The sequence below is a fragment of the Paramormyrops kingsleyae genome, chromosome 12 (assembly GCF_048594095.1).
Source record: "Paramormyrops kingsleyae isolate MSU_618 chromosome 12, PKINGS_0.4, whole genome shotgun sequence".
Classification (NCBI taxonomy): Eukaryota; Metazoa; Chordata; class Actinopteri; order Osteoglossiformes; family Mormyridae; genus Paramormyrops; species Paramormyrops kingsleyae.
Genome location: NC_132808.1, coordinates 26845911 through 26871802, shown reverse-complemented (window position 1 = coordinate 26871802; position 25892 = coordinate 26845911). Strand labels below are relative to the sequence as shown.

Genomic DNA, 25892 nt, shown 5'->3' with positions numbered 1-25892 from the left:
GTGGTCACCAGCTGAATTACTGTTGCCTCCCCCAGCATCATGGGGACTGAGCACTTACCCCCGGTCCCATTTGGGACAGGAGTACCTCAGATCTCAGCCCCCACCCTTATGAAAACATCACCTAGGCTAGTTTTGTCTACATATTGAAGGTGCTCCAATTTCAAAAAAGTAAAATCAGTTACTTCAGTTTCAGTATCAAGCTCATTAATAAAAGTGACTTAAATCCATTGATGTCTTGACCTGTTCATTGTTCGTGCGTTGAAGCCATTTCATTAGCAAAAGCTTGTATTGATTGTTTTCAAAATGACTTGCTCATTTCTTTGTAGATGTGTATCTGTTGTTTTTCTCACCTCACCAGTCCCTTCCCGCCACAGAACTCTCTAGAAGTGATATCTGAATTAGAGGAGGTTTGTGTCACTCTGCTCTTATACACTGTTGATTTGTGTTGTTCAGACAGACACACGGCCTCCTGTTTTCACCCAAAAGGAGACAGACCCAGTGTGTCACAGGGGATCGGAGGAATCCATTGTGCTTTGTCCGTCCTCAGAGAGCGGCCGGCGATGACAGGAGGGTGTGCCAGGCTCCAGCGGGACGCGGCCCAAAACGGGACGGGGCCCAAAACGGGCCGGGGCCAGGTGCCATCTGTTCCGGGAAGGCGTGTGTGTGTGTGACTCGACAGTGTGTGTCTGCGTGTGTATGGGCGTGTTAATCATGCTGCCCATCGCCCAAACGCTGTGGCACTGCATCCTCATACCGATACCTTCGACACCAGAGTGGGTCAGCAAGGTACACAAAGGTCTCCGCTGCTGTTCTTACTCCAGAGCCCCCCAAACCTAATCAATGATTAATGTCCAGGCCACCACAAGCTAAGATCGCTATTCTGGTAACACCACAAATCTGTACGTGATTCCTTTTCAATTCATATATGGTGCATCCTACAGAGGATTTTAATAGGTTTGCATGTTTCCTGCTTAAGTTTTTTGCCAAGTGCTATAATTTGAAGCAACCTTGATATTTTATTTTTGCATGTCTCCCATAATTCCATATCTCTTCTGCCACACAGCTGGAAATGAATTTCCTTGCTTAGGGGCACAACAGCAACATATTTTTATATTTTTTTATTTCCATCTGCAGCTTTCGTCTCCGGGTTCAGGTCTGCCACCTGCACACCAACTGCCGTCCTTTGAGGTGTGTTCATTTTAACCAGCAGGTAACTGGGAAGTCCCTGCTGGTAAATCAGCAGTTGGTGTAAAAGCACGCAGCTATTTAATGAGGGACTTTTGCAGTAAACACTCAGTCCCAGTGCCTCAAAATGAAAGTAAAACCCAAGCTGGAACTGCATTGTACAACAGGAAAGCCCTGCTTTCGTTTATCTGAATAGGCCTCTTTGTGCAGCATGTGCCTAAACAGACTCACTCATCTCTGCAAACTGCACGCTGGCTTGCAGCCGCACAGTGACGCTCCGTGATTCTCTGGCGTCCGCGTCTGCGAGCTGCTCCCTAGAGCTGTCACCGTGCGGTTTCCTGTGAACACCCCACCCTCTCCACGGCCCTGGAGGTATTTCTCTGCTCCCCTGGGTTCTGCTCTGCCTCCTGGCCCTGAGCTCAGAGCCTCCCCTCCTACCTCCTCCTCCCTCTCCTCTCCCTCCTCCTCCCTCTCCTCTCCCTCCAGTCTCTCCGCCTCTCCTGCATCTCCATCTCTGCTCTGCTCTCGGCTCCTCTTCAAGTCACAGTCAGGGACGTGCGAAGCGGCCAATGGGCTGGCGTGCTGCCGCCTGATTGGCTGCTGCCCCGCTGTCACACCAGAGCTCCTCCCCAGCCCGAGTGCCGCTGCTGCCAGCCACAGTCTGCCTGTTTTGTTGTGACACGGCGTCCGAGCCTCAAATGCTCCGTGGCGACGGGGAGAAATGGGAGCAACCATCTGAGGGAGACAGCATCGGCGCTCCTGCCCACGCCCTGCACTTCGCTAGAACAGGATCCACCATGGAGCCCGCGTAAGACGCTTCTTCCTTTGCGGGGGGGGGGGAGGCTGAGCATGCAGGGTGGGGGGGGAGGGGTGGCGATGCAGGGGAGGATGGAGGCTTTACGTGTGGCTCCGTGCGACAGGGGTATCTCTGCAGACTGCGTCTCACGGACGAGGCGCTCTGCTGCCCCGAGGGTACGTGGGCTCCGGCACTGGCGGGGGCTGCACCCCGTACTGCGTGGTCAGCTGATCGGCGACAGCTGGCACAGTGCAGCGAGGCAGGGAGCTTACAGGTGCCCCTCCGAGGCAGATCGCTGCCTCCGAGAGGCGCCCTCTCATCCTTCAGAAAACCACTGCAATAATAATATTAACAATCGTAATAATAATGATAAGAATTGCCGTTGTTGTTATTGCCGTTGTTTAGTAGTTGACGTGTCCAGGAGCCCGCAGGAGCAGATTTTTCACATGAAACGTTTAATGCAGACATTTTTAAGGCATGGCAATGGAATACCACATGAAAAATTAATCGTAAACTATATCTTTGAGATTTAATTTATGATGATAATCCTGTAGGTGTGGCAGCCAATATGTCATGAAGGTTTTAAGGGTTTCAAAACGGGATTGGGGGGGGGGGGGGGTTAGCCAGCCATGTGAGACGTTGGCAGCCAGGTGAGCGTGTGACTGCCAGCTGTCCCAGACTGACGGCTGCTCCTCCGCGGCCCCTTCACATGGCACATATTTCCTCAGTCACATGATCCTGATCACCAGTCAAATGATTGGATTGCATTTCCTTTATGCCTGGTTTTGTCAGTCATGGTAAAATGATAGTATTCTAAGCTGTTGGGCGTTTTACACAGATATCAGAGCCTGGACATCTGTTGCCTGCCGTTTTCATATTTAAGTGTATGTGTTTCAAATTGTTAATTAACAATGTGAATGTTGCATTAATAATAGAGCAACCCTGACCATTTTAAGCAGGTAGAAGATGGATGGATGGATGGATGGACGGACGGAAGGGTGGATTGATGGATATCATGAATGACTGCTAAGATCTTTGTACTGCCTGGTGAAAACTATTTTGTCACTTACATTTACAGTCATTTTTATTTAGCAAATGCTTTTGTCAAAAGCGACGTCAAGGAGTCGACTAGGCGTAAGCGCAGCTAGGCTGAGCATCCAGTGACTGTCCAGGTACGAGTGTAAGCAGGATCAGAGCAGGAGCCACACAGCATCTACCAGCAAAGCAAGAACCTAATCAGACAACTGGCCAATCAGGAGAAAGTGCAACATCAGGGATCAGGGAACACAGAGCAGATTTTGTCAATAGCAATTTTGAAAATGCCTTTTGTCCTTTTTGATTTGCCTTTCCCTGCTGAAGCAGTGGAAACGAACCAGCAGTGAGGTGATTTAGGGGAGCAGTTTGGGGTCACGCCCCTGTGCTATAGGGGCTCTGTGGTCTCGTCCCCCCATGTAAACCAAACGGAGGCTGGGGGGTGTCACCCCAAGACCCACCAGCTTTCCTGCTCCTGGCTGTTCGGAGAGTAAATGCAGAAAGCAGGACCCATCATCTTGGGTTGCAGCATAAATCGAAATCCCAACGTAACGTGATACTGGAGGGTAGCAGGGACTTGATGCGTTAGACATGTGAAGTTCACCGTTGGATCGTCAGCATTAACACTGCAAACTTTAATGTGCATTAATAGAGATAATCGTGTGATGTTGCTCAAATTTATTTCAATTACAGCATTTGCAGTCGTGAAACAAGTTACGACAAGTTTAACTGGATAATTGTCTGCCTGGGTGGGGGGTTACCCGTGATCAAATTCCTTGTTTATGAAACTCAGGGAAAACGCTAATGCTGGCTAGTCATACAAGTCATACAAGTCAAACAAGTCACATTGATTGAACTCTGGTTTCTTGGATATACACGGCAATTTTTATAGCTTTTCTTAATTTTCTTTTTAAAAATCAATAGAGGAATAAGGCCTGTAAGGTGATAGATGTGTCTGTAGGTATTCGTGAGCTTTTGCCGGCGTAAATCTTAAATCACAGCTGGCATGCTCTCGCTCACGTGAGTGTGCTCTCAGGAAGCAGGGCTTTGTGATGCGTGTGCAGGAAGGAACCTCGTAACAGGCTCTATGTGCATGTTTCAGTTTGTATTCATTTGGTTAACAAAGCAAGGCATCGTTCTGGGTGATTTATAACAGCTTGGGGTCGGCTGCCTAAGGTAACAGCACTATATATAACTATGGAGTGAACTGAGACATGGAGACAGTATTAGTGAATTTCAGCACACAGGCAGAGAATATATATCAAGAATCAAGAATTTTTATTGTCATTGTATAGAGCAATGAGACAGAGCAGCGGAATGCAATATCAATAAATATACAGGGTGAAATAGACAGGCAAATATTGATATACATTTCTGTATATCTGCACAGTATGTACATACTGTACGTAGTCTGTGTTTTTATATCTCATCTCTTTTTATATCTCACAGAGACAAGCCAGGGGCCCAGAGTCTTAATCCCCAAGCTTATTATATATCTGAGCATATTGATCAGCAGTCACTGGATAACTACCACAACACATTGAATTAATCATGGACAGCAGAAGTTACCTAGACAGATTTGTTATTTGGTTGCTAGTTATCTAGTAACTTTTTTTTTTGTGAAATTTGGGTGCATGTTGTTTTTTGCTTTTCCAGGCTTGCCGCAATCCCTCAATCTATTCATTTATGTTAATATGCAGACTGTGACTGTCCATGCTGATCTGCAGATGCTTAGTTGCCGCTGAGGTCATGTGCTGTACAGTTGATCAGGGGTCTGTGTTTGTGTCCGGAGAGTTATGGGTTTGAGTCTCGTAGTCAGCAGAGTAATATGCCCAGTGGGTCCTTTGGTTATGTCCTAAACCACCACCCAGGGGTACTGAAACTCTGTGACCCAGAACTTTCATTACTTTGGACAAAAACATAAATAAATGTAGTGGGTGGTTTTAGTAGTACTGTCTTTGAGCTGATATGATTGTATTTTGCACAGTCGCCATTGGTAGAGATGGATCACGTGACCACCAGCTCAGAAGCTGTGCACGACATGGCCCTAGTGCCCCCCTACTATTGGCTTGCCAGGCCGCCATTCATTTACACAGTCTGCTTTGGTTTCAAGCAAAAAAAATGGAGGTGAAGCCTAGCCAGTGAGCTATTCCTTATGCGAGAGCCGCTTGTCAGGTTCTGCTCGGGTCGATGGTGGGTGTAAGAGTGGGAGCACTGGGACGCGTGCGGTTACCCGTCAGCAAAAATAGCGTGTCTTAAGCAGGACGCCAACTGGGGCCTCGTAGCACCAGCAAAGGAATCCGATAGTAAGAGGGAGAAAGATCGTGGTGATCCCATTAACTTTATTCAAATGTCTTTGCTTATTGTTAATGTGATTAAAAAGGCTTTGGCCATTGCCTGCTTTGGCATTTACCTCAAAGCCCCTAGCTAATCACTCACGGCTGGCTTTTGTTTTATTTATTATTATTCATACGTATTTAAGGGGCAGCTGAAAATGTCGCTACGATTTCGTTTGGTGTTTATATTCTTTGATGTTTTACTCCTGTTCTTTTGCTAGTGCCTTGATCTATGTGATTTTCAACAAAATCTCTGCAGTTACACTAGTTACCGGTGCACAGTTCCGATTATGTTCATTCATTAATGTCTTGTTGTTCCACCCAACTAGTTAATTATTCCTATACTAAATATGATGTTCATCAAACCCAATGTCATTTCTTTGGGAAATATAGTGAATGTAGGAATGCTGCCTTGGAAACAAACTAAACACCACATCGCTACAGACTCAGTGCCGCCTCCACATCATGCTACTGGCCAAGTGCTGCCTCAGGCTAATGCTAATGCTACAGAATCAGTGTAAAACCAGGGTCATGCTACATGCTAAGTGCTAAATGAGGTACATGCTAAAGACTAAGTGCTCCCTCAGATTAATACCAAACCCTCTGTGCAGCGTCAAGCCCATGCAACCGGCTAAATGCTAAATGAGGTACATGCTAAAGACTAAGTGCTCCCTCAGATTAATACCAAACCCTCTGTGCAGCATCAAGCCCATGCAACAGGCTAAATGCTAAATCAGGTACATGCTAAAGACTAAGTGCTCCCTCAGATTAATACCAAACCCTCTGTGCAGCATCAAGCCCATGCAACAGGCTAAATGCTAAATCAGGTACATGCTAAAGACTAAGTGCTCCCTCAGATTAATACCAAACCCTCTGTGCAGCATCAAGCCCATGCAACAGGCTAAATGCTAAGTCAGGTACATGCTAAAGACTAAGTGGTGTAAGGTGTGGAATCCCAGGGTGGGCCGAGGTCAGGTGACAGGCATCCAGTCATACTGGGCATCCAAACCCTGTTTCCCTGTCTATAGATCCCATGTTGGTCTGTAGCTGAAGCAAAGGCTGGTCTAATGTTTTTGTTTCTCTTATGCAAACCTGAATAAAGTGCCCATAATGTTCTCTTATCCTGATGTTACACGAATCTGTTCCGTATCCCATCCAGAGCGAGTCTCAGAGTAAATTACCAGAGTCTTTGGGAACATGAGTTAAGCAGCGTTTCAGGAATAAAACATAGGAAATTTGAGGTGCCAGCATTATTGGTGGAGCTCTCATCTGCAGGGTGGGCTGTGGTGGAAAGGAGGGTGGAAGGTGGCCTTCAGGGTGAAGGACAAGGTGACACATCCCCCAAATGCTACAAGGTACCAAATCTAACAGCTGCGGCTATGCTGAGTGTGGGACGGCAAGTTCATGCTTTTATTGTGACGACTGCAGCCAGCCTAAGGGCCGCTCCGCTTGTGAAAAGTGCTGCGTGGTGGAATGTCACCGACCGTCACACCCGGACACCCCAGGTACTGATCCGAGAGCCGCTGAGGGTCGCTTCTCCGATGTTTTTTATGTGTTTGCTCTTTAAAGCGACAGCGTTCAGCTGGACTGCAGATCTTTGTAACAAGACAAATAATGCTCCCCAGTAAAGGAGATCCATGCCTGGGTCGTGCTCTGGAAGGTACTTTGGAATCCAGAGTAAACAAGTGGCCTTGTGGTGAGACTTAAACACAGTGTGGTGAGGACATTCAGACTCTGCGGTGTTTTCACTGGCAGTGCCTCGCAGTTTTAGCTTTTGTTTCGGCCTTTGTGAATGCAGTTCTTATATATATTGAAAGCTGTTTTGTAGAATATAAGGCTTCTATTCAAGCAGACTTTCCCTTCTGTTGGCGCCTCGCACAGTCGCACAGTCGCACAGCCGCACAGTCGCACAGCCGCACAGTGCGCCGTTTGATCCGTTTTACTGACGTGATTCTCCTTTCTTTTTCGTAGCCAGGTTCATACCTGCAAGCTGCAAATCAAATCTGAAGAAAAATTCCATTTATAGCTAGAAGCCCAGACTTACGCTGCAGTGCTTTTGATGTATCGCCAGGAATGATGTGACCTGTACAGAGAATGCAAAGCACTGGGGTAAATAGAACATCTATTACTGCTGTTGGTGTGATGGGTAAGAAGAAACTAACACCTGATAAAATCTGTGCCAGTGTTGTTTCATAAAAGAGATGTTTCTCAGCGCATGTCTGCATGTTGGGCCCAGCAACCTTCATAGATTGGGCAGGGGAAATATACCAGCCTTATCTGTTGGTGATTGTTAGTGACACCCCTGCAGGGCGCAGTGATCACAATCAGCCACAGAGTCTGGGCTACATAACATCCGTCCATCCATCCATCCATCCATCCATCCATCCATCCATTTTCTGAAACCGGGGTATATAACATATATAATATAAAAGAAATATACACCAATAAAGCCATTAACCATTTCATGAGAAGCAGGAATAATGTTTGGCCCACATGAAATCCACCCTAAACCGCTTTTAAATATATTTCCAGAAAATGGAAGAATTCTTATCTTTTGTACTGTTATGCCCTAAGTAGACACGTCACTGTATAGCTTTGAGGCCATTTGCACGCGGTTATAGTTGCCTTCCAATCAGTCAAGTGGAAGTGAAGGTAATGAGCTCAGCAGAGGTTTCAACCCAGCAAACTGCACACAGGCCATAATCTTCCTGATTAAAGGTTCCTGTGTGTCCTGTTCCCCATTCCGCACCCCCCAGGGATAGCACATATTCTTAGAACACACTGTCTCAATGCTGCATCAGTACAAAAAGAACGTGTTCAGTGTGTACAGGCGTGGGTCATGCGTGTTGTGACAAGGAGAGGTCTAAAAGGGCAGTGTTCAGTGTGTACAGGCGTGGGTCATGCGTGTTGTGACAAGGAGAGGTCTAAAAGGGCAGTGTTCAGTGTGTGCAGGCGTGGGACATACGTGTTGTGACAAGGAGCGGTCCAAAAGGGCAGTGTTCAGGGTGCAGAGTGCTGGTGCTGCAGACATGCATCACTGGCAGGCAGTGCCGACACGCAGCGTCCTACTGGGAACAGTGGGCTTCTGCAGTTGGAGGTGGCTGCAGACTGACAGTCTGTCAGACTGGTCTCAATTTTGTGCCTCTGCTCAGTAATCCTGCCAGCCTGCATCTGACAGATCTGCACAGACTCCCTGATCTTCTCAGCTGTGGTTCTACGCTGCACAGATTTGCTGCCTGATCTATACAGCTGTGTCTTGCTCTGTACAGGCTGTGTCTTTGTTCTGCACAGGCTGCACAGGCTGCATCTCTGTTCTGTACAGGCTGTTTCTCTGTACTGCACAAGCTACGTCTCTGTTCTACACCGGCTCTGGCTATTCTATACAGACTGCCCCTCTGCTGTGTGTAGGCTCTGTTTCTGTTCTGCGCAGACTCTGTCTGTTCTGCACAAGCTATGTCTCTATTCTTCGCATTTCTGTATTTATTTTTTTTTGCACAAGCTGTGTCTCTTCTGCACATGCTGTCTGTGTTCTTTGCAGCCTGCATCTCTCTTCTGCACAGACTCTGCCTCTGTTCCGTACTGGCTCTGTCAGTGTTCTCTACAGGCTGCTTCTCTGCTCTACACAGGCTCTATCGCCGTTTCTGTTCTGCACAGGCTTTGTCACTGTTCTGCACAGGCTGCTTCTCTGCTCCACACAGGCTCTATCTCTGTTTCTGTTCTGTAAAGGCTTTGTCACTGTTCTGCACAGGATGCTTCTCTGCTCTACACAGGCTCTATCTCTGTTTCTGTTTCTGTCCTGAACAGGCTCTGTCAGTGTTCTGCACAGGCTGTTTCCCTGTTCTCTGCAGACGACCTCTCCAGTCCACACAGTCTGCCCATCTATTCAGCACTATCTGCCTCTTCGGTCTGCACGGCATGTGTTCTGTATGGTTCCTCGATTGCCTCTCACATCTGAGTGCGGCCATACTGATTTGTCAGCCACCAGCTGATCTGCTGATGTGTTAGTGTGGCCCTTTAAAAATGCCTTTCTTCTTGCTTCTGCAGCCCAATCCCAGAATTCCGTGCAACACACTGCAATGCAATGATCCACCAATGGAAGAGAGATCTGGGGGGTTGGGCTGGGTGTTAGGAGGAAGAGGGAGTGGGCGTCAGCATCAGAGCTTAGCATGCGGAGCTCTCTTCAACCTTTGTAGTGCAAAACCAGCCTGTGGCTTTCTTTCTGAATGCAGTTATGTAGCATTATGAAGCATTAGCATTTGGTGCAGAGGGTTAGCATACAGCTGTCATGTGACGCTATACCTTCCCTTTAAAACTGGCCTTTTTGTAGTTAAGCCCAGTAACTTTAACAGGGCCACTATTGGTTGGTTTATAACTGCGGCAGGCTAACAAAAGACTAATTTTAGCCTGTTCTCTCTACAAAAGTTATAGCTGCAATAGAATCATGATTAACAGAATAGAATCGTATCTTAAGGATGATTTTTGCTTTAACTGGAGGTTTATGCTGAATGAAGTTTAGCTGCATAATTAGGTAAAAACTCTAAGTACATAATGGTGCTGTTTCATGTGGGACCGTTTTGTGCTGTCGGACCTCGATGGCCTCCCCTGTCTGTTTCTTTGCTCTTTTTAACGTCCGTCTTCCTCACTCTCTGTCGCCTGCAGGTCCTCTCCACGCAGATCGCATCTTGATGGGAAGAGGGACTCCCCTGTCACAGTCCCAGCATGGCCAGTGATGGCTCCTGTGCTCCCAGTGCTCCCAGTTCCGTGGTGCCCCAGCCTGACACGCAGCTCCTGATCCCCCCTCTATGCTTGGCCTGTCCCAGCAGGCCAGAGCCCCCCGATTCGGCACACCACCTGAGGAGGGTAATGCCCATTCTGCTTTCAAACATCACATCGCAGCTGTTAGTGATCTGGGGTGTGAACGGGGAACGGCCATGTTTAAACAGGCGTTCGTGAGGGACAGCTATCTGGGGTGTGAATGGGGAACGGCCATGTTTAAACAGGCGTTCGTGAGGGACAGCTATCTGGGGTGTGAATGGGGAACGGCCATGTTTAAACAGGCGTTCGTGAGGGACAGCTATCTGGGGTGTGAATGGGGAACGGCCATGTTTAAACAGGCGTTCGTGAGGGACAGCTATAGGCAAGTGTCTTTTGTGGCTTCGCACTTCAGTAATAGCCAATTTCAGCTCAGAGCTGTTATTTCTCAGCCTAGAATGTGAGACACGCTGCATCTAATCACACCACCTCTGTCTCCAGGTGCAGTTATAACAAAACTTGGCTGCTGGTCCTGTTCCACTCCTTAACCCAAGGTCCCAGTGAAAGCACTATCCCTCAGAATTATCTCAGCGCGTTTCTTATTTCTCCTGTTAATAATTTGGGAGTTGACTGTACAAGCCGGCTTGTACACTTTCCTCTTCCGCCTCTCCCTTAGTTCTACCTGCCCCCAGCTGCCCACACGGGCACAAACTCGCATTCATTCTTCTTCTCCCATGGTGTCTGTTTCACCAGGTGCCTACAGAAATTTACCCCTTTACACCAACTGTGCATCCTGCCCAGACACCCGTCTCCCCCGTAATCCACGTCTCCAGAGCTCCCCCCAATGGACGGGCAGCAGAAGTCACCCGACAGCAGCAGTGAGGCTTGCACCGTGCTGGAGAATGTTGCCGCGGTGATCGCCAGGCAGCCCTTGTCCTGCCCCAACCATGAGGACAGGGTAAGAGTCTGCTCACCCCTGGCTTCCCCAGGGGCAGTTGTTATGCCAGAGTGCCCCAGACACTGATCTTTACACCCCAGTTCTGACTGGCTGCGTGTGACCTGGTGCTAGGTGCCATCGTTCTGGTGTCCTCCATGTGAGACGGTGTTATGTCAAGAATGCACCTTGAGCGAGCATTCTGAGCATTCCACCATCCCACTGAAAGACGCCATGGACCAGAGCAAGACCACTCTCCAGGAGCAGCTCGGAGCCGTCAGGAGAAGGTGAGCCCCCTTCACCTTACGCACCCCATCCTCCCCGGAGCTTCCAGCAGAAAGTCGTCACCCAGTGCCAGCAGAACCAAAACACGGACAATAAGGATAGGGCCGGTGGTTTTAGGCTAAACAGGAGAACAAATGCATGAAGATGCTGCAGGCCATAACCCTGCATGAACACTCCTCTGCAAAATCACAGTGGATACAACTATTAAGGACAAACACATCAACCATTTTTAGTCATGTAATAATTTCCTATTTGAAAATCAGGTTAATTTGACAGTTCCTAACTGGACTTTTGCAAAAGCAGGACAATAACCCTGTCAGTTGGACTCACACACAGATGTATGATGTAAAATGCATTAAAATGGGCGGCGTGGTTGGCCGGAGTCCCACGGGAGACCTTGCCCCATGTGTGTCCAGGCTCCCGGAGATAGACTCTGCCCTGCGGGTCCTAATGGACTTTCAGCAGCAGCTCACCACCCAGAAGGCCTCCATAGAGGAGGACATCCATTCCACCTTTGAGGAGATACAGAAGACACTGAATGTGCGCAAGAGTGTTCTGCTTATGGAGCTGGAGGTGACATATGGGCTCAAACAGAAGGTGACGTTCATTTTTGTTTAGTCACGTGTGGTTGAGGGGAGCCTAGGGCTCCTTCTGTGTGTGGATTGTACACATGTTAGTTGTTAGGTGTATGACACTAGGGGGCAGTCTCTGTGCATGTTTCAGGTGTTGCAAGGCCAGGTAAGCAACCTGCTGCATGACCAGGAAGAAATTCACAGCAGCTGCAGCTTCACGGAGAAGGCGCTGGAAGAGGGATCCGAGGATGAGAAGTTGCTGGTCATGAAGGAGATGCCCAAGCGCCTGGGTGAGCTGACCAGCCAGGAGTTCCCACTGCAGCCCCAGGAGAATGACCAGCTGGACTTCCATGTGGAGACTGAGTGCCTGAAGAAGTCTATCCACAACCTGGGCACCATCGTCACCACAAATGCAGTGGCGTACGAGACGGAAGCCAGCGGTGAGGGCCTACAGCAGTGTGTGGTGGGCCAGTCTAACTCTGTCACCATCACCACCAAGGACAAAGACGGCGAGCCATGCAGGAGCGGCAACGCTAACCTGACGGCGGAGATCTTCACCCCTGACGGCAGCGTGGCCGATGGGGAAATCCTGGACAATAAAAATGGCACATATGACTTCCTCTACACCGTGCCCAAGGAGGGAAACTTCACTCTCTCCTTGCGCCTCTATGACCAGCACATCAAGGGCAGCCCTTTCAAGCTGATGGTGATCAAATCTGCCGATGTCTCTCCGTCTGGCGACGGGGCCAAAAAACGTGTCAAATCCCCCGGCAGCGGCCATATCAAGCAGAGGGCAGTCAAGAGACCAGCTAGTATGTTCAGCACAAGCAAGAAGAAGGAGAACCCAATTGAAGATGACATGATCTTCAGAATCGGTTGGTGGCTTCTGTAGATCTCTTGAGCCGCCCATCTTTAGACTGAGTCCGTTTTTATACTGAGTGTATAATTTAAGAGAAACTGAAAGGGAAAAGTCATTTAATTGACTTGAGCCAACTTGAGAGTTATCGGTGACAGGCAATAGTTCACAGTGTTTGCCTTGCAGGTACAAAGGGACGGAATAAAGGGGAGTTTACTAACCTTCAGGGTGTCGCTGCATCTCCCACTGGCAATATATTGATAGCAGATAGTAACAATCAGTGTGTACAGGTAAGCTGAATCTGCTCGCAAACATAAAAACTGAATTACTGACATGTTGACATTTCACCGAGGCACTGTATATGATATTTTCAGCAAATGCACTGACTCAGTGTTTCCCAATCCGGTCCTCCAGGACCCACTGAAAGTCCTGGCAGGGAACTAGGAGGGAGCAAAAATTTGTAATGTCAAAAACATGAACCATCTGTGGGTTTTCGAGGACCAGACTGGGAAACACTGCACTAACCTGATAACCTGACTCTCAACTCATAACAAGACAAGTGCTCTGTTAAGTCCTGTATTTGTTTCTTGAAGATCTTCTCCAATGACGGGCAGTTCATTAACCGCTTTGGAGTTCGAGGACGATCACCAGGGCAACTGCAGCGACCCACGGGAGTCTCTGTCCACCCCAACGGGGACATCATCATCGCTGACTATGACAACAAGTGGGTCAGCATCTTCTCCAGTGACGGAAAGTTCAAGGTGAGCAAGGGTAGGATGGACAATAGATGGGTTCCACCTGATTTATGAAGAGCTTTTCTGGATCTGCAGACTTACAGCATGCTCTGGTGGTCTGCAAATTTCATACACTCTCTGACCCCTGTCGGAAAAAAGTGTCAGGCAAACACTGGTGTCACCTGTTGGAGGTTTCTCTGCTTCAACAGACAAAGATTGGCCATGGAAAGTTAATGGGACCCAAAGGTGTGTCAGTGGATAAGAACGGTAACCTCATCGTGGTGGACAACAAGGCCTGCTCCGTCTTCATCTTCCACCTCACTGGCAAGCTGGTCACCAAGTTTGGTAGCCGTGGCAACGGAGACAAGCAGTTTGCAGGTACGTGTCACAGTAATCTGTAAGAGTGAGCACATAAACCCCATTTTAGCTAAAGCCCAGCACCAAGAAGGGGATCCTTCATTTACACGGTGTTAAGACACATCTCCTGACCCTGTGAAACACAGGCTGATTGATTTTCTGCTAGCACATTCAGTGTTTCCAGGTCCGTGAGGAGCTTAAATCTGAATGATATATATATATCTGAAGAATACAGAGGTGAAATATTAAGTGCGAGGAAGGGCAGTATATCGCTGACCAATCCGAGAAGCGGAATCCGGCTGGGCTGGACCCATTCTCCAGCAGCATTTGGAAAATTGATATTACACACGTGTAGTATGTTTATATATACAATACTGTGCAAAAGTCTTAGGCAGTTAAAGGAAATGTTTAAGGCTACTATCTGGGCAGTAAGCGTATCTTTTTGGATGGCTAGATGAACACCGCTTCAGTGCCCAAACCTCTGCTCAGGGGAACCCCAGCCAGTGCATGTATTTGTTAAATTTCACCACCAGCTTGCTTATAACAGCTCTGAGTTTTTGCTTAGCCATATGAGGTATGCTAGTAGTTGAGTCAAATCCTGGGGTGATACTTTAAGAAAGGTGATACAGACTTTATAGTTTTACACCAAATTGAAGATCATTTAAGGGTAATTTTCTATAACTGTCTAAGAGTTTTGCACAGTACTGTGTGTGTGTGTGTGTGTGTGTGTGTGTAAACAGAACAATTTGATATAATGTATAAGCAAACAGCTACCTTTTTGCCGTCCTTATTTGCAGGCCCCCACTTTGCAGCCGTGAACAACAATAATGAAATAATAATTACGGATTTTCATAACCACTCTGTGAAGGTATGTAACACATTAACATCAGCTGCAACGGGATCTGACACTCATGTGTTAATCTTTTAACAAACACCACAGATGGCTTCCTGTTTAAAGAGATTCACAATAAAAATCAATCTGGCTAAAGATGCAGAGGGAATTTCTCGGGAAAATTTACATAATCTGTTTATACGTAACGATGATTGGCCATTGTCTTTTTTGGTATATGGCTAAATAACAGAATTCCACATCCCTGTCTGAAGCAGTTTCGCAGCGGCTTTAATATTTTATGTATGCAGGTTTTCAATTCAGAGGGAGAGTTCCTCCTGAAATTCGGGTCCAATGGGGAAGGGAATGGGCAATTCAATGCCCCGACTGGGGTGGCTGTGGACAACAACGGCAACATCATCGTGGCCGACTGGGGGAACAGCCGCATCCAGGTAGGAGCTTCATGCGGGACGTGGCCTCGCAGAGACAAGCTTTGCAGCTGAGCGGAAGCCGACCCTGTGTCGGAGGTTTAAAGCAGCGCTTCACCGTTGATCACTCTGCATACAGAAGGCCTCTTAGCTGGTGCGAGTAGCTATCGTTTGTGGTCTTCTTAGTGGAGTGACCGGGGGGGGTTTACAGTAACCTGATTTTCTTCTGTCCTTGTAGGTTTTCGACAGCAATGGTTCTTTCCTATCTTACATCAATACGTCAGCAGAGCCCCTCTACGGGCCGCAAGGCCTGGCACTCACCTCTGATGGCCATGTCGTGGTGGCAGATTCTGGCAACCACTGCTACAAAGTGTACCGCTACTTACAGTGACCTGGAGCTTTGCCGGTCCCTGTCCGTCCGCGGCCCGGACAGGCAGCCACACTCACATGTTCTTGCACACAGTTGGGCCACGTCGCCCTCCTTAAACGCCGCATAGGAGTCACCAAAAACTTCATGTGACTGTGGCCTTGCTTGTCACCCGCTGGATCCTCGGCTTCAGTGAGAGGCATTTCCCATAATCCCTTGCTTGTCCTCAGTGTCTCTCACTTCAAACAGCATCCAAATGTCGTGCCAAGAAACTAACAGGACCTTCTAAGACAAAAAAACGCCGTCAAGGTCTTCTCTGAACTGCCGTCTACAGATGATAGATAATCCAGGACAGTAGATAACTTATCTGTACATTCAAACCCCTGTGCTCTGGATTTTCAGTGTTTTGTTCCCTTAATATTTCTTCGTGGATGAGAACACGCTGCCTAATATTGGATTCATGACCAATTTCATTTAGTCATTTTCCTTCTTTGCTACGTAAACAACTGACCTACAAGTAAAACCGATGCCCGTGGTTTGGCCCAATCCAGCCAGAGCCCAAAATGTGCCGCACGGCAATTTGTGACCGTCTTGCTTAACTCGGTACTAATCAATCTCACTTTATTTAGATGAAGATTAGTATGAAAAAAGTCAAATGCAGATTTGATTATATTTGTGATAATTGATATTTATAGACTGATCCTTCTATTTGGGGAAAAAAATTAGATTGAGAGGTCTGCCTCTGAAACCTTGCATCTCACAGACAAAGAACCACAGTTATTATTCAGTTATTTCCAGTAAAATGGTTCCTGATCTCCCCCTGCAGTGAGGTATAAAATATGAGTGTGTGAATCTCACAGCTCTCCAAATGTGACAGGATATTTCTGGAGCATTAACATGCACTGTTATGGTTATTGTAGAGAAGTGTATTCCATACAGTTACTGAGTGCTGTTACACGCTTAGATCCAGAAAGGCGTGTAATGTATCAGCAAACAGCCATCTGTTGATGTACTTGCTGACTATTTCCTGTTGGATTACAAGGTCAGTCACCTTGAATAACTACCTACTACTTAGTAGGAAAAACAGTTTTGGGAGCCCAGACACTTTTCCCAAAAAGTGGTACTTTGTAGATAATACTGTGAGTTATACAATGCAGCTTATTTTATGTGTAATAGGGCACCTAAAGACAGCTTGCATTTCTAAAACTTTGCAAACTGGTATTTGTTGAAAGTCTAAGATTAAACAGCAAACTTGGATGTTGGATAATGAACATAGTTTATTTTACTTTGCCTGTGGTTTAAGATGAAGAATCGCTGACCATTTAAAGGCTGAGTTGATGACTCAAGTAATATTTAAATTAATCCAAAGCTATCGATCATGGTCGTTACAGCTTTCTTTAATGGTCCTGTACTGAACATAAGTATGCTTGCCGTTATCACAGCTCTAACCAGTACGTAGAGGAATGCATTTTGTGTGCTGTAATTAATTACTACATCAATGAACAATATCCTTAAGGACAGCTAATGCACATTTTGGTTCTGGGAATGAGGGTCGTTTACCTTGTTCTTGACAAAACATATATTTTATTTAAGAAATAACTGTACTTGTTTCATTAATTTTTTATTATTTAAATTCCTGTGTGTATATGATGCCAAATGTATGACTGTACCCATATTATATTTTGTTTTCAAGATATATGTTCATATTGTTAGTTATAGCAATCTTTGAAATACCGTTGCTATAAGAAAATGCACTTATTTTATATAATTTAATTAGTACACAATTTCCCTGAAACCATGTACATTCTGTATGGAGTGACGCAGATGTTTCACATTCATTGGAAGCAGCTCTGATAGCTACATCTCACAAATTCCAGCATTTGAAAGTTTACTGATAACGTTTTATTTATCGCCTACATTTTTTCGTCTGTTATTTCGTCTGTTATTTATGCGCATGTTTGAATTTTGCTGAATCTCTGCTGTACTTCCTGTTGGAATTAATCTAGTTCAAAATGTAGGTTGATGCATTTTCATTACTGGCCCTAATTTAATCATATTTGATCACTTCTGTTTATTACCTAGCTCAGCCAATAAAGAAAAGCATTCTTTGATTTTCTTATGTTGTGTTTTGACCAGCTGTTATGATTCTGCGTCCAGCTCATAATCCCGACTTTTCGTTTCGGTCACTGTTAGTGATATGCTGTAATTCCTTAACTGTCATGCTCAGCTTCATACAAGTAAATGCTTGTTTTAATGCACCACACGCAGGTCAGCCTCCGGTCAGAGGCCCACAGCAGCATGAAGCACCCTGCACCTCAGCGCCCCTGAAGGACACCATGATGTTGTGGTCTTTCTCCATCACTGGCCTTGAGGTTGTCCATCGACAGGTTCATGTGGAAGCCTGGTGGAAGCAGCTATTCCTCGGGGTTTGAGATCCCCTCCCTGGTCCACAAGGACCCCGGCTGAGCCCTTGAGATGATGCTCGTGTGGCATTTTGGGGCAGGAACAGTGAGCCTGTCTGGAAGCCTTCGCTTATTTACTCTTGTGATTACAGTCCTTCCATTCTGTAACTACTTATCCTACTCAGAGTTTGGGGGGCATGTTTACTGAAGTTCTCTTTAAATGCGTTTGTTCTGGTAAACCTACATCTCAAGGCGCAGTGTAGTGGGACATACCTCAGTTTTGCAGTTACCTCGTGACTTCACTTGGCGTCCTTCACTTTGCATGGCTGTGACTCACAGCCAGTCAAAGCCGCTTTGATAGTGGTGGATTCATGCCTAGTTCTGACGGATTAGAAGTCAAATAGGAATTGGGGCTTTTCCTTTCAGATTTTAGCCTTTTGAATGATAAAAATGTGATCGACTGAGCATCGGCCTGCAAAGCCAGCTGCCCTTTGGGCGTGAAGATGAAGATGTGTTCGTGATACAGAAGGATAAGAGATTTTATTCTGCATTTCTGAGATGTCTGATGTGTCCTGGCTGATGGACGTTCTTGTGAACATTTTGTACACAAATGAGTGAGTTACAGCAAGTGCCCTGAGTCCTGGGTGTGTTCTGATGATTTAATCTAAACAAATGGAGAGTAAATAACAGCTTTCTAATGGCTTGTCCTTTCAAATAGTGTTTGCCGGGCTCTTTCCAAAGGAGCCTTCCCACCGAACGGTGATAAGGCACAGAATTATAATGTCACTGCACACAGAGCAGAGAGAAGTCAGCAGCATCGCAGGCAAATACTGTACAGCGGGAAAGCGAGTCTTCTGACACTGTGACACAGGCAAAGGTCCTCTGGGAATCTGACTGGGACACCTGATATAAAGCCAATTGATACATAGATAGATCGATGGTTTAGTATATATTTTATATTTTATCATTTTATATTTTTGTCTAAGATTAAAACCTATTTCAATTCAATCCACATAATTTCCTCTTAATCGCTAATCAAGAGGATAACAGGCATCAGTGAGTAACACGGCTATCATACAAAAATTAATAATAAGGAAAGACAAACAGCATGTATTCAAGCTGAGTCTCAAAACAGTCTGGTCCTAATTTTTTGGACCTGGCTTCCAGACGCCCGCTGTCCACAGCGGACAGAATGAGGACGCTGGCTTGGAGTAAATTAAACCAAGCGGCAGATCCAGCCACAAAGGACTGCAGCAAAGCACATCAGGAAATGACGGATGAGCTCATGCGGAGAGCTCCACCTGCTGCCACCTTGTGGCCTCGATGGAGAAGGGCGACGGTGAGATCTGCAAACATGCTTCTTAAAGGATCTACACATAGGATCTACAGACTGACAGCCACAAAGCATAGACTTACCAACTGCTCTCACTGGGGTGGGGAGGGGGGGGTAGGGCTACAGCCTGTCCCACACAGCATAGGGATCCACCCAGTTGGGATCCTATTCCATTCCTGGGTACATATAACAATCACACACTACAGGCAAATTACATATGTCAGTTAGCCTGACTATGTCTTTGGACTGTTGGAGGAAGCAAATGTGACACAAGAATAACACGATTCGAACCCCCAACCCAGGAAATTTCAGACAATATCACCCCCACCTGAGCCACTTGTGCTGCACACCCTCAGCTCACTTCCTAACAGCATTTCAACATTTTGTGAAATTGTACTTTTTTCCTCATTACTCTATTTCAAAATATTGGTTTGTGCCATATTGTACCTCACTATGTTTGTTTGTGTGCACTGTACGTGCCTCACTGCTGAGTGCACAAGAATGTCCCCTGGGATCAATCAAGTTTGATTTTATTCTTGCATAATCTGTTTCATCCATTCATCCATCCATTCATCACCACCCGCTTGTCTGGGATCCGGGTCACGAGGGTAGCAACTTCAGGAGAGATACCCAGACCTCCCAGACCTCAGGAGAGATACCCAGACCTCCCTCTCCCCAGCCACCTCTACCAGCTCCTCGGGGAGGACACCGAGGCGTTCCCAGGCCAGCTGAGAGATATAATCCCTCCAGCGAGTCCTGGGTCTGCCCCGGGGCCTCCTCCCTGTAGGACATGCACGGAAAACCTCTCCGGGTAGCCGCCCAGGAGGCATCCGCACCAGATGTCCAAACCACCTCAACTGGCTCCTTTCGACATGGCAAAGCAGCGGTTCTACTCTGAGGCCCTCCCAGATATCCGAACTTCTCACCCTATCTCTAAGGGAGAGCCCAGACACCCTGTGGAGAAACCTCATTTCGGCCGCCTGTATTCGCGATCTCATTCTTTCGGTCATTACCCATAGCTCATGACCTTAGGTGAGGGTAGGGACAAAGATGGACCAATAGATCGAGAGCTTTGCTTTCAGGCTCAGTTTTCTTTTGGCCACAACGAACCAGTTAAGCGCCTGCAAAACTGTCCAGCTCCCGATCTCGCCTACCCTCACTCATGAACAAGACCCCAAGATACTTGAACTCCTCCACTTGAGGAATTACCTCTTCCCTGACTGGAAGAGGGCAATCCACCCGTTTCTGGCTGAGAATCATGGTCTCGGACTTGGAGGTGCTAATCCTCATCCCCGCCGCTTCACACTCGGCTGCGAACCGCCCCAGTGCATGCCGGAGATCCCCAGCAGATGAAGCCAACAGGACGACATCGTCTGCAAAAAGCAGCGAGGCAATCCTGAGGCCACCAAACTGGACACCCTCAACACCCTGGCTGCGCCTAGAAATCCTGTCCATAAATATTATAAACAGGACCGATAACAAAGGGCAGCCCTGGCGGAGCCCAACCCGCACTGGGAACACGTCCGACTTATTACCGGCAATGCGAACCAAGCTTCTGCTCCTTCATACAGGGACCGAATCGCTCACGACAATGGACCCTGGACCCCATACTCCCGAAGCACCCCCACAGAGCACCTCGGGATACCCGGTCGTAAGCCTTTTCCAAATCCACAAAACACATGCAGACTGGATAGGCAAACTCCCAGGCCCCCTCCAGTACCCTTGCAAGGGTATAAAGCTGGTCCAGTGTTCCACAGCCAGGACGAAAACTGCATTGTTCCTCCTGAATCCGAGATTCGACTATCGATCTCACCCTCCTCTCCAGTACCCCGGAATAGACTTTCCCAGGGAGGCTGAGAAGTGTGATCCCCCTGTAGTTGGAACAGACCCTTCGGTCCCCTTTCTTAAATAAGGGGACCACCACCCCGGTCTGCCAATCCAGCGGCACTGTCCCTGACCTCCACGCACTATTGAGAAGGCGTGTCAGCCATGACAGCCCCGCAACATCCAGAGCCTTCAGGTACTCTGGGCGGATCTCGTCCCCCCCCCGGGGCCCGGCCACCACGTAGCTCTTTAACCATCCTGGCCACCTCAGCCCCAGTGATGGGCAAGCCCCCCCCCCCCCCAGCACCCTCGGGCTCTGTGCCCTCAGATGTCTCAAAGGCAGTGTGCGTAGATGTATTTGAGGCAGGATTGAGGAGGTCCTCAAAGTATTCCTTCCACCTCCGGGTGATGTCCCCAGGTGAGGTCAACAGCACCCCCTCCCCACTATAAATAGTAGGAACCAGGAGCTGCTTCCCCCTCCTGAAATTCTGGATAGTTTGCCAGAACCTTTTTGAGGCCGACCAAAGTCACTTTCCATGGCCTCACCGAACTCCTCTCACGCCCGGGTTTTTGTTTCTGCGACCACCCGAGCCGCGTTCCGCCTGGCCCGCCGGTACCCGTCAGCTGCCTCCGGAGACCCCCGGGCTAATAATTCCCGGTAAGCCTCCTTCTTCAGCTTGACAGCCCCCCTCACCTCTGGTGTCCACCATCGGGTACGGGGGTTACCGCCACAACTGGCACCGACCACCCTGCAGCCACAGCTCCGTACGGCCGCTTCCACAATGGAGGTCCGGAACAGTGTCCATTCAGACTCAATGTCCCCCCAACCTCCCCCGGCATGCAGTCGGAATTCTGCCGGAGGCACGAGTTAAAGCTCCAGCGAACAGGAGCCTCTGCCAGACGTTCCCAGCAGACCCTCACTATGCGCTTGGGCCTACCAGGTCTGACCGGCTTCCTCCCCCGCCACCTGAGCCAACTCATCACCAGGTGGTGATCAGTTGACAGCTCTGCCCCTCTCTTTACCCGAGTGTCCAAGACAGAAGGCCGCAGATCAGATGATACGATTATGAAATCGATCATCGACCTGTAGCCCCGGGCATGTTCGTACCATGTCCACTTATGGACACCCTTATGCTCGAACATGGTGTTCGTTATGGACAAACCATGCATTGCACAGAAGTCCAATAACAGAACACCACTCGGGTTCAGATCAGAGAGGCCGTTCCTGCCAATCACCCCCCTCCTGGCCACACTGTCATTGCCCACGTGAGCGTTGAAGTCCCCCAGCAAAACGATGGAATCCCATCGTGGCGCGCTAACCAGCACACCATTAAGGGAGTCCAAGAAGGCCGGGTACTCTGAACCGTCATTCGCACATAAGCGCAGACAGTCAGAGACCTATCCCTGACCCGAAGGCACAGGGAGACAGCCCTCTCGTTCACCGGGGTAAACTCAGTTGATAATGCACCGAGCTGTGGGGCCACCAGTAGCCCCACCCCAGCCCAGCGTCGCTCACCAGTATGAATCAGTATGATCATACTCAGTATCAGATCCAGAATTCACACGTATTAGCCAGCTACACCTGCATGTACTGGTGTTTGTCTGGGCGGTATTGATACAGAAACAACACACAACTTTACAACTTTTACCCTTCCCCCCCCCACGTACCTCCCCAGATTATTTTCTAATTAAAGGCAAAATTACATAGAAAAATAGCAAATGATTCCTAACAGACATTTTTTATGATGGAATATTACAAATGAATACCCAGCAAACCTTTGACTGGTCATTCAGTTAAATTCTCTTAATGTACAGTCATATGAAAACATTTGGGAACCCCTCTCAGCCTGCAAAATGATTTACTCTACTTCCACCAAAAAATATAACAGTGGTATGTCTTTCATTTCCTAGAAAAATCTGAGTACTGGGGTGTATTCCGAACAAATATTTTTAGTGAAGCAGTATTTAGTTGTATGAAATTAAATCAAATGTGGAAAAATTTGGGTACCCTTGTAATTTTGCTGATTTTGCATGTAACTGCTTAAAACTGATTACTTGCAACATGAAATTGATTGGATTAGCTCGTTAAGCCTTGAACTTCATAGACAGGTGTGTCCAATCACGAGTAAAGGAATTTAAGGTGGCCAATTGCAAGTTGTGCTTCTCTTTGACTCTCATCTGAAGAGTGACAGCATGGTATCCTCAAAGCAACTCTCAAAAGATCTGAAAACAAAGATTGTTCAGTATCATGGTTTAGGGGAGGGCTACAAAAAGCTATCTCAGAGTTTTAAACTGTCAGTTTCAACTGTAAGGAAAAAAATCAGGAAATGGAAGGACACAGGCAGGGCTGCTGTTAAACCCAGGTCTGGCAGGCCAAGAAAAATACAGGAGCTACAGGATTGTGAGAATTGTTACAGAAAACCCACAGATCATCTCCAAAGATCTGCAGGAACATCTTGCTGCAGATGTTATATCTGTACATCAGTACTTTGCACAAAGAACATCTGAATGGCAAGGTTATGAGAAAGAAGCCCTTTCTGCAAAAGCTCATTTAGACAAGCCAGATTCATTTTGGGGAAAAAGTGCTTTGGGACAAAAATTGAGTTATTTGGTCATAATAAAAAGCACTTTGCATGGCGGAAGATGAACACCACATTCCAAGAAAAACACCTGTTACCTACTGTCAAATTTGGTGGAGGTTCCATCATGCTAGTTCAGGGACTGGTTAAAGTCCAAGGTCGGATGAATTCAACCCAGTATCAACAAATGATTCAGGATAATGTTCAAGCATCAGTCACAAAGTTGAAGTTACGCAGGGGTTGGATATTCCAACAAGACAATGACCCAAAACACAGTTCGAAATCTACAAAGACATTCATGCAGAGGGAGAAGTACAATGTTCTGTAATGGCCGTCACAGACTTGAATATCATCGAAAATCTGTGGGATGATTTGAAGCAGGCTGTCCATGGGCAGCAGCCATAAAATTTAACTGAACTGGAGAGATTTTGTATGGAAGAAAAGTCACACACACCTCCATCCAGAATCCAGCCACTCATCAAAGGCTATAGGTGTCTAGAGGCTGTTGTATTTGCAAAAGGAGGCTCAACTAAGTATTGATGTAATATCTCTGGTGGGGTGACCAAATTTATACACCTGTCTAATTTCATGATGCATATTGCATATTTTCTGTTAATCCAATAAACTTAATGTCACTGCAGAAATACTACTTTTTCCGTAAGGCATGACATATTAAAAGGAAGTTACTATTTTGAAAGCTCAGCCAATGATAAACAAAAATCCAAAAACTTTTTCATATGACTGTAGCACCTCTCCCAACAGACTCAGCCCAAGGCGCTTGACACAGGCGTGTGGTAGAACATTCCTACATCATTTATACAGAATTATTCAAAGACAGGGAAAAGAAGACAAAGAAAGAACACCGGATGACAACAGAGAGGAACCAAGAGCACCATCTGGACATGTGGGAAGGCAGAGAACATGTGTGGCCAGAACATACACTGGCACCTTAACGGTTTTAGATAAAAACGGCGTGTACAGCAGCACCAGCAGCCATAGTTACGATGTGTTATGTGTTCAGGTGCATTTAAGACAAACTGAAGTAATAGCTCTTCAGTCCATATTTAAAGGATTCTCTAGCTGTGAGCAAAATGAAGTTCAATTCTTTCTGAAATGCTCACTTCTAAGGCGTCAGGCCAATGAAATTACAAACATTGGAAAGTAGGCCTTTTCGTAGTCGCCGTCTCCTTGGTGCTCTGCTGCGCTGACTTTGATATATAAATAGCCAGCTGGATGTCAGAGAGTCTGTTGGACAGTTAGCACAGGGACTTTGAGTTGGAACCTGCCTGCCTTCCTGGAAGACAAGGACCACAGACACTGCAAGACAGGAAAATCCCAGCAGATCAGGGAAAGGAACCAAGCCTGGATGGAGTGGATTATCTAAGTAGCTTAGTTACAGTGGGATCTTTCTCTGAAACACTGTGTGTTTGCATGGCTATAGTGTAAAGCGGTTTTCTGTGTTATGCTGTACTGTAGCTTTCCCACAAACAGACACGGGCCTGTAGATGTACAGTTTAAGGGCAGTGATACATTATTTTTTTTATGCCAGTAACAGAATGCTTGGGAGTCTGACACGTCTTCATCATGGTGTATCACTCCGTCTTTGGAGAAAAGTTATTTTCTTTTTGAAGTCGCATTAAAATTTGCCCTTTTCACCAGAATGCGGCGGCGTAAGTCAGCCATGCAGACAAGCAATACTGTGAAATGTACAGTGGAGTCAGTGGTCTCTTTAAGAAATCTTGATGGAGTGGTTTTAAAATATTAAACGAACACACATTTACTGCGGAATAATTAGTAACCAATGTTGTATTTGGCTTTATTATTGTAAGACCAGAATTTAATACATGCAGATCAGTGTCTATTTAAATCCCTGGCTTACGCTGACAAAATGACAAAACTGGAATTCAGAGTTTGAACTGGAGAGAAATTAGCTCCGTCCTGCTGCTTTATCGCCCCCTGCTGTTGTGGAGCCGAATTTTGCCGTGTTAAATGGCAGTTTTTCGTCATGTTATGCACATAATTCTGGTTAATCTGCCGCAGATAGGGGAGAGGATTAAAATTCAGGGGTTTGCGGATCAAGAGCTTTGCATCTGAGGATACAGTGGTGTTCTTGACTTGCTGGTGAGAGTGAGAATGTCATGTTAATTTAGTATAAAGACAGAAAATAAACGAGAATGCCACCAAAGCTTCAGCGACTTAAACTAATCCTTTGCCTCCTGCAACTCCTTAATCTCTTGCTTTTTAACAGTTCGCCACAAATACAGACTGACAGCCAAGCGGTGCCGTCACGC

At 46.9% G+C, this 25892-nt stretch overlaps 1 protein-coding gene across 1 annotated transcript; it reads left to right on the top strand.

The window, feature by feature from the left end:
• The first annotated feature begins 1689 nt into the window (after window positions 1-1689).
• LOC111852130 (tripartite motif-containing protein 2-like) lies at window positions 1690-17574 on the top strand. The gene is made up of 12 exons (XM_023827690.2): window positions 1690-1993; window positions 10009-10209; window positions 10855-11059; window positions 11171-11322; window positions 11737-11917; window positions 12044-12767; window positions 12935-13038; window positions 13342-13509; window positions 13692-13860; window positions 14637-14707; window positions 14980-15120; window positions 15335-17574. Exons 3-12 carry the CDS (start codon window positions 10946-10948, stop codon window positions 15485-15487), a joined length of 1977 nt encoding a protein of 658 aa, XP_023683458.1. The 5' UTR covers window positions 1690-1993; window positions 10009-10209; window positions 10855-10945; the 3' UTR covers window positions 15488-17574.
• The last annotated feature ends 8318 nt before the right edge of the window (window positions 17575-25892 follow it).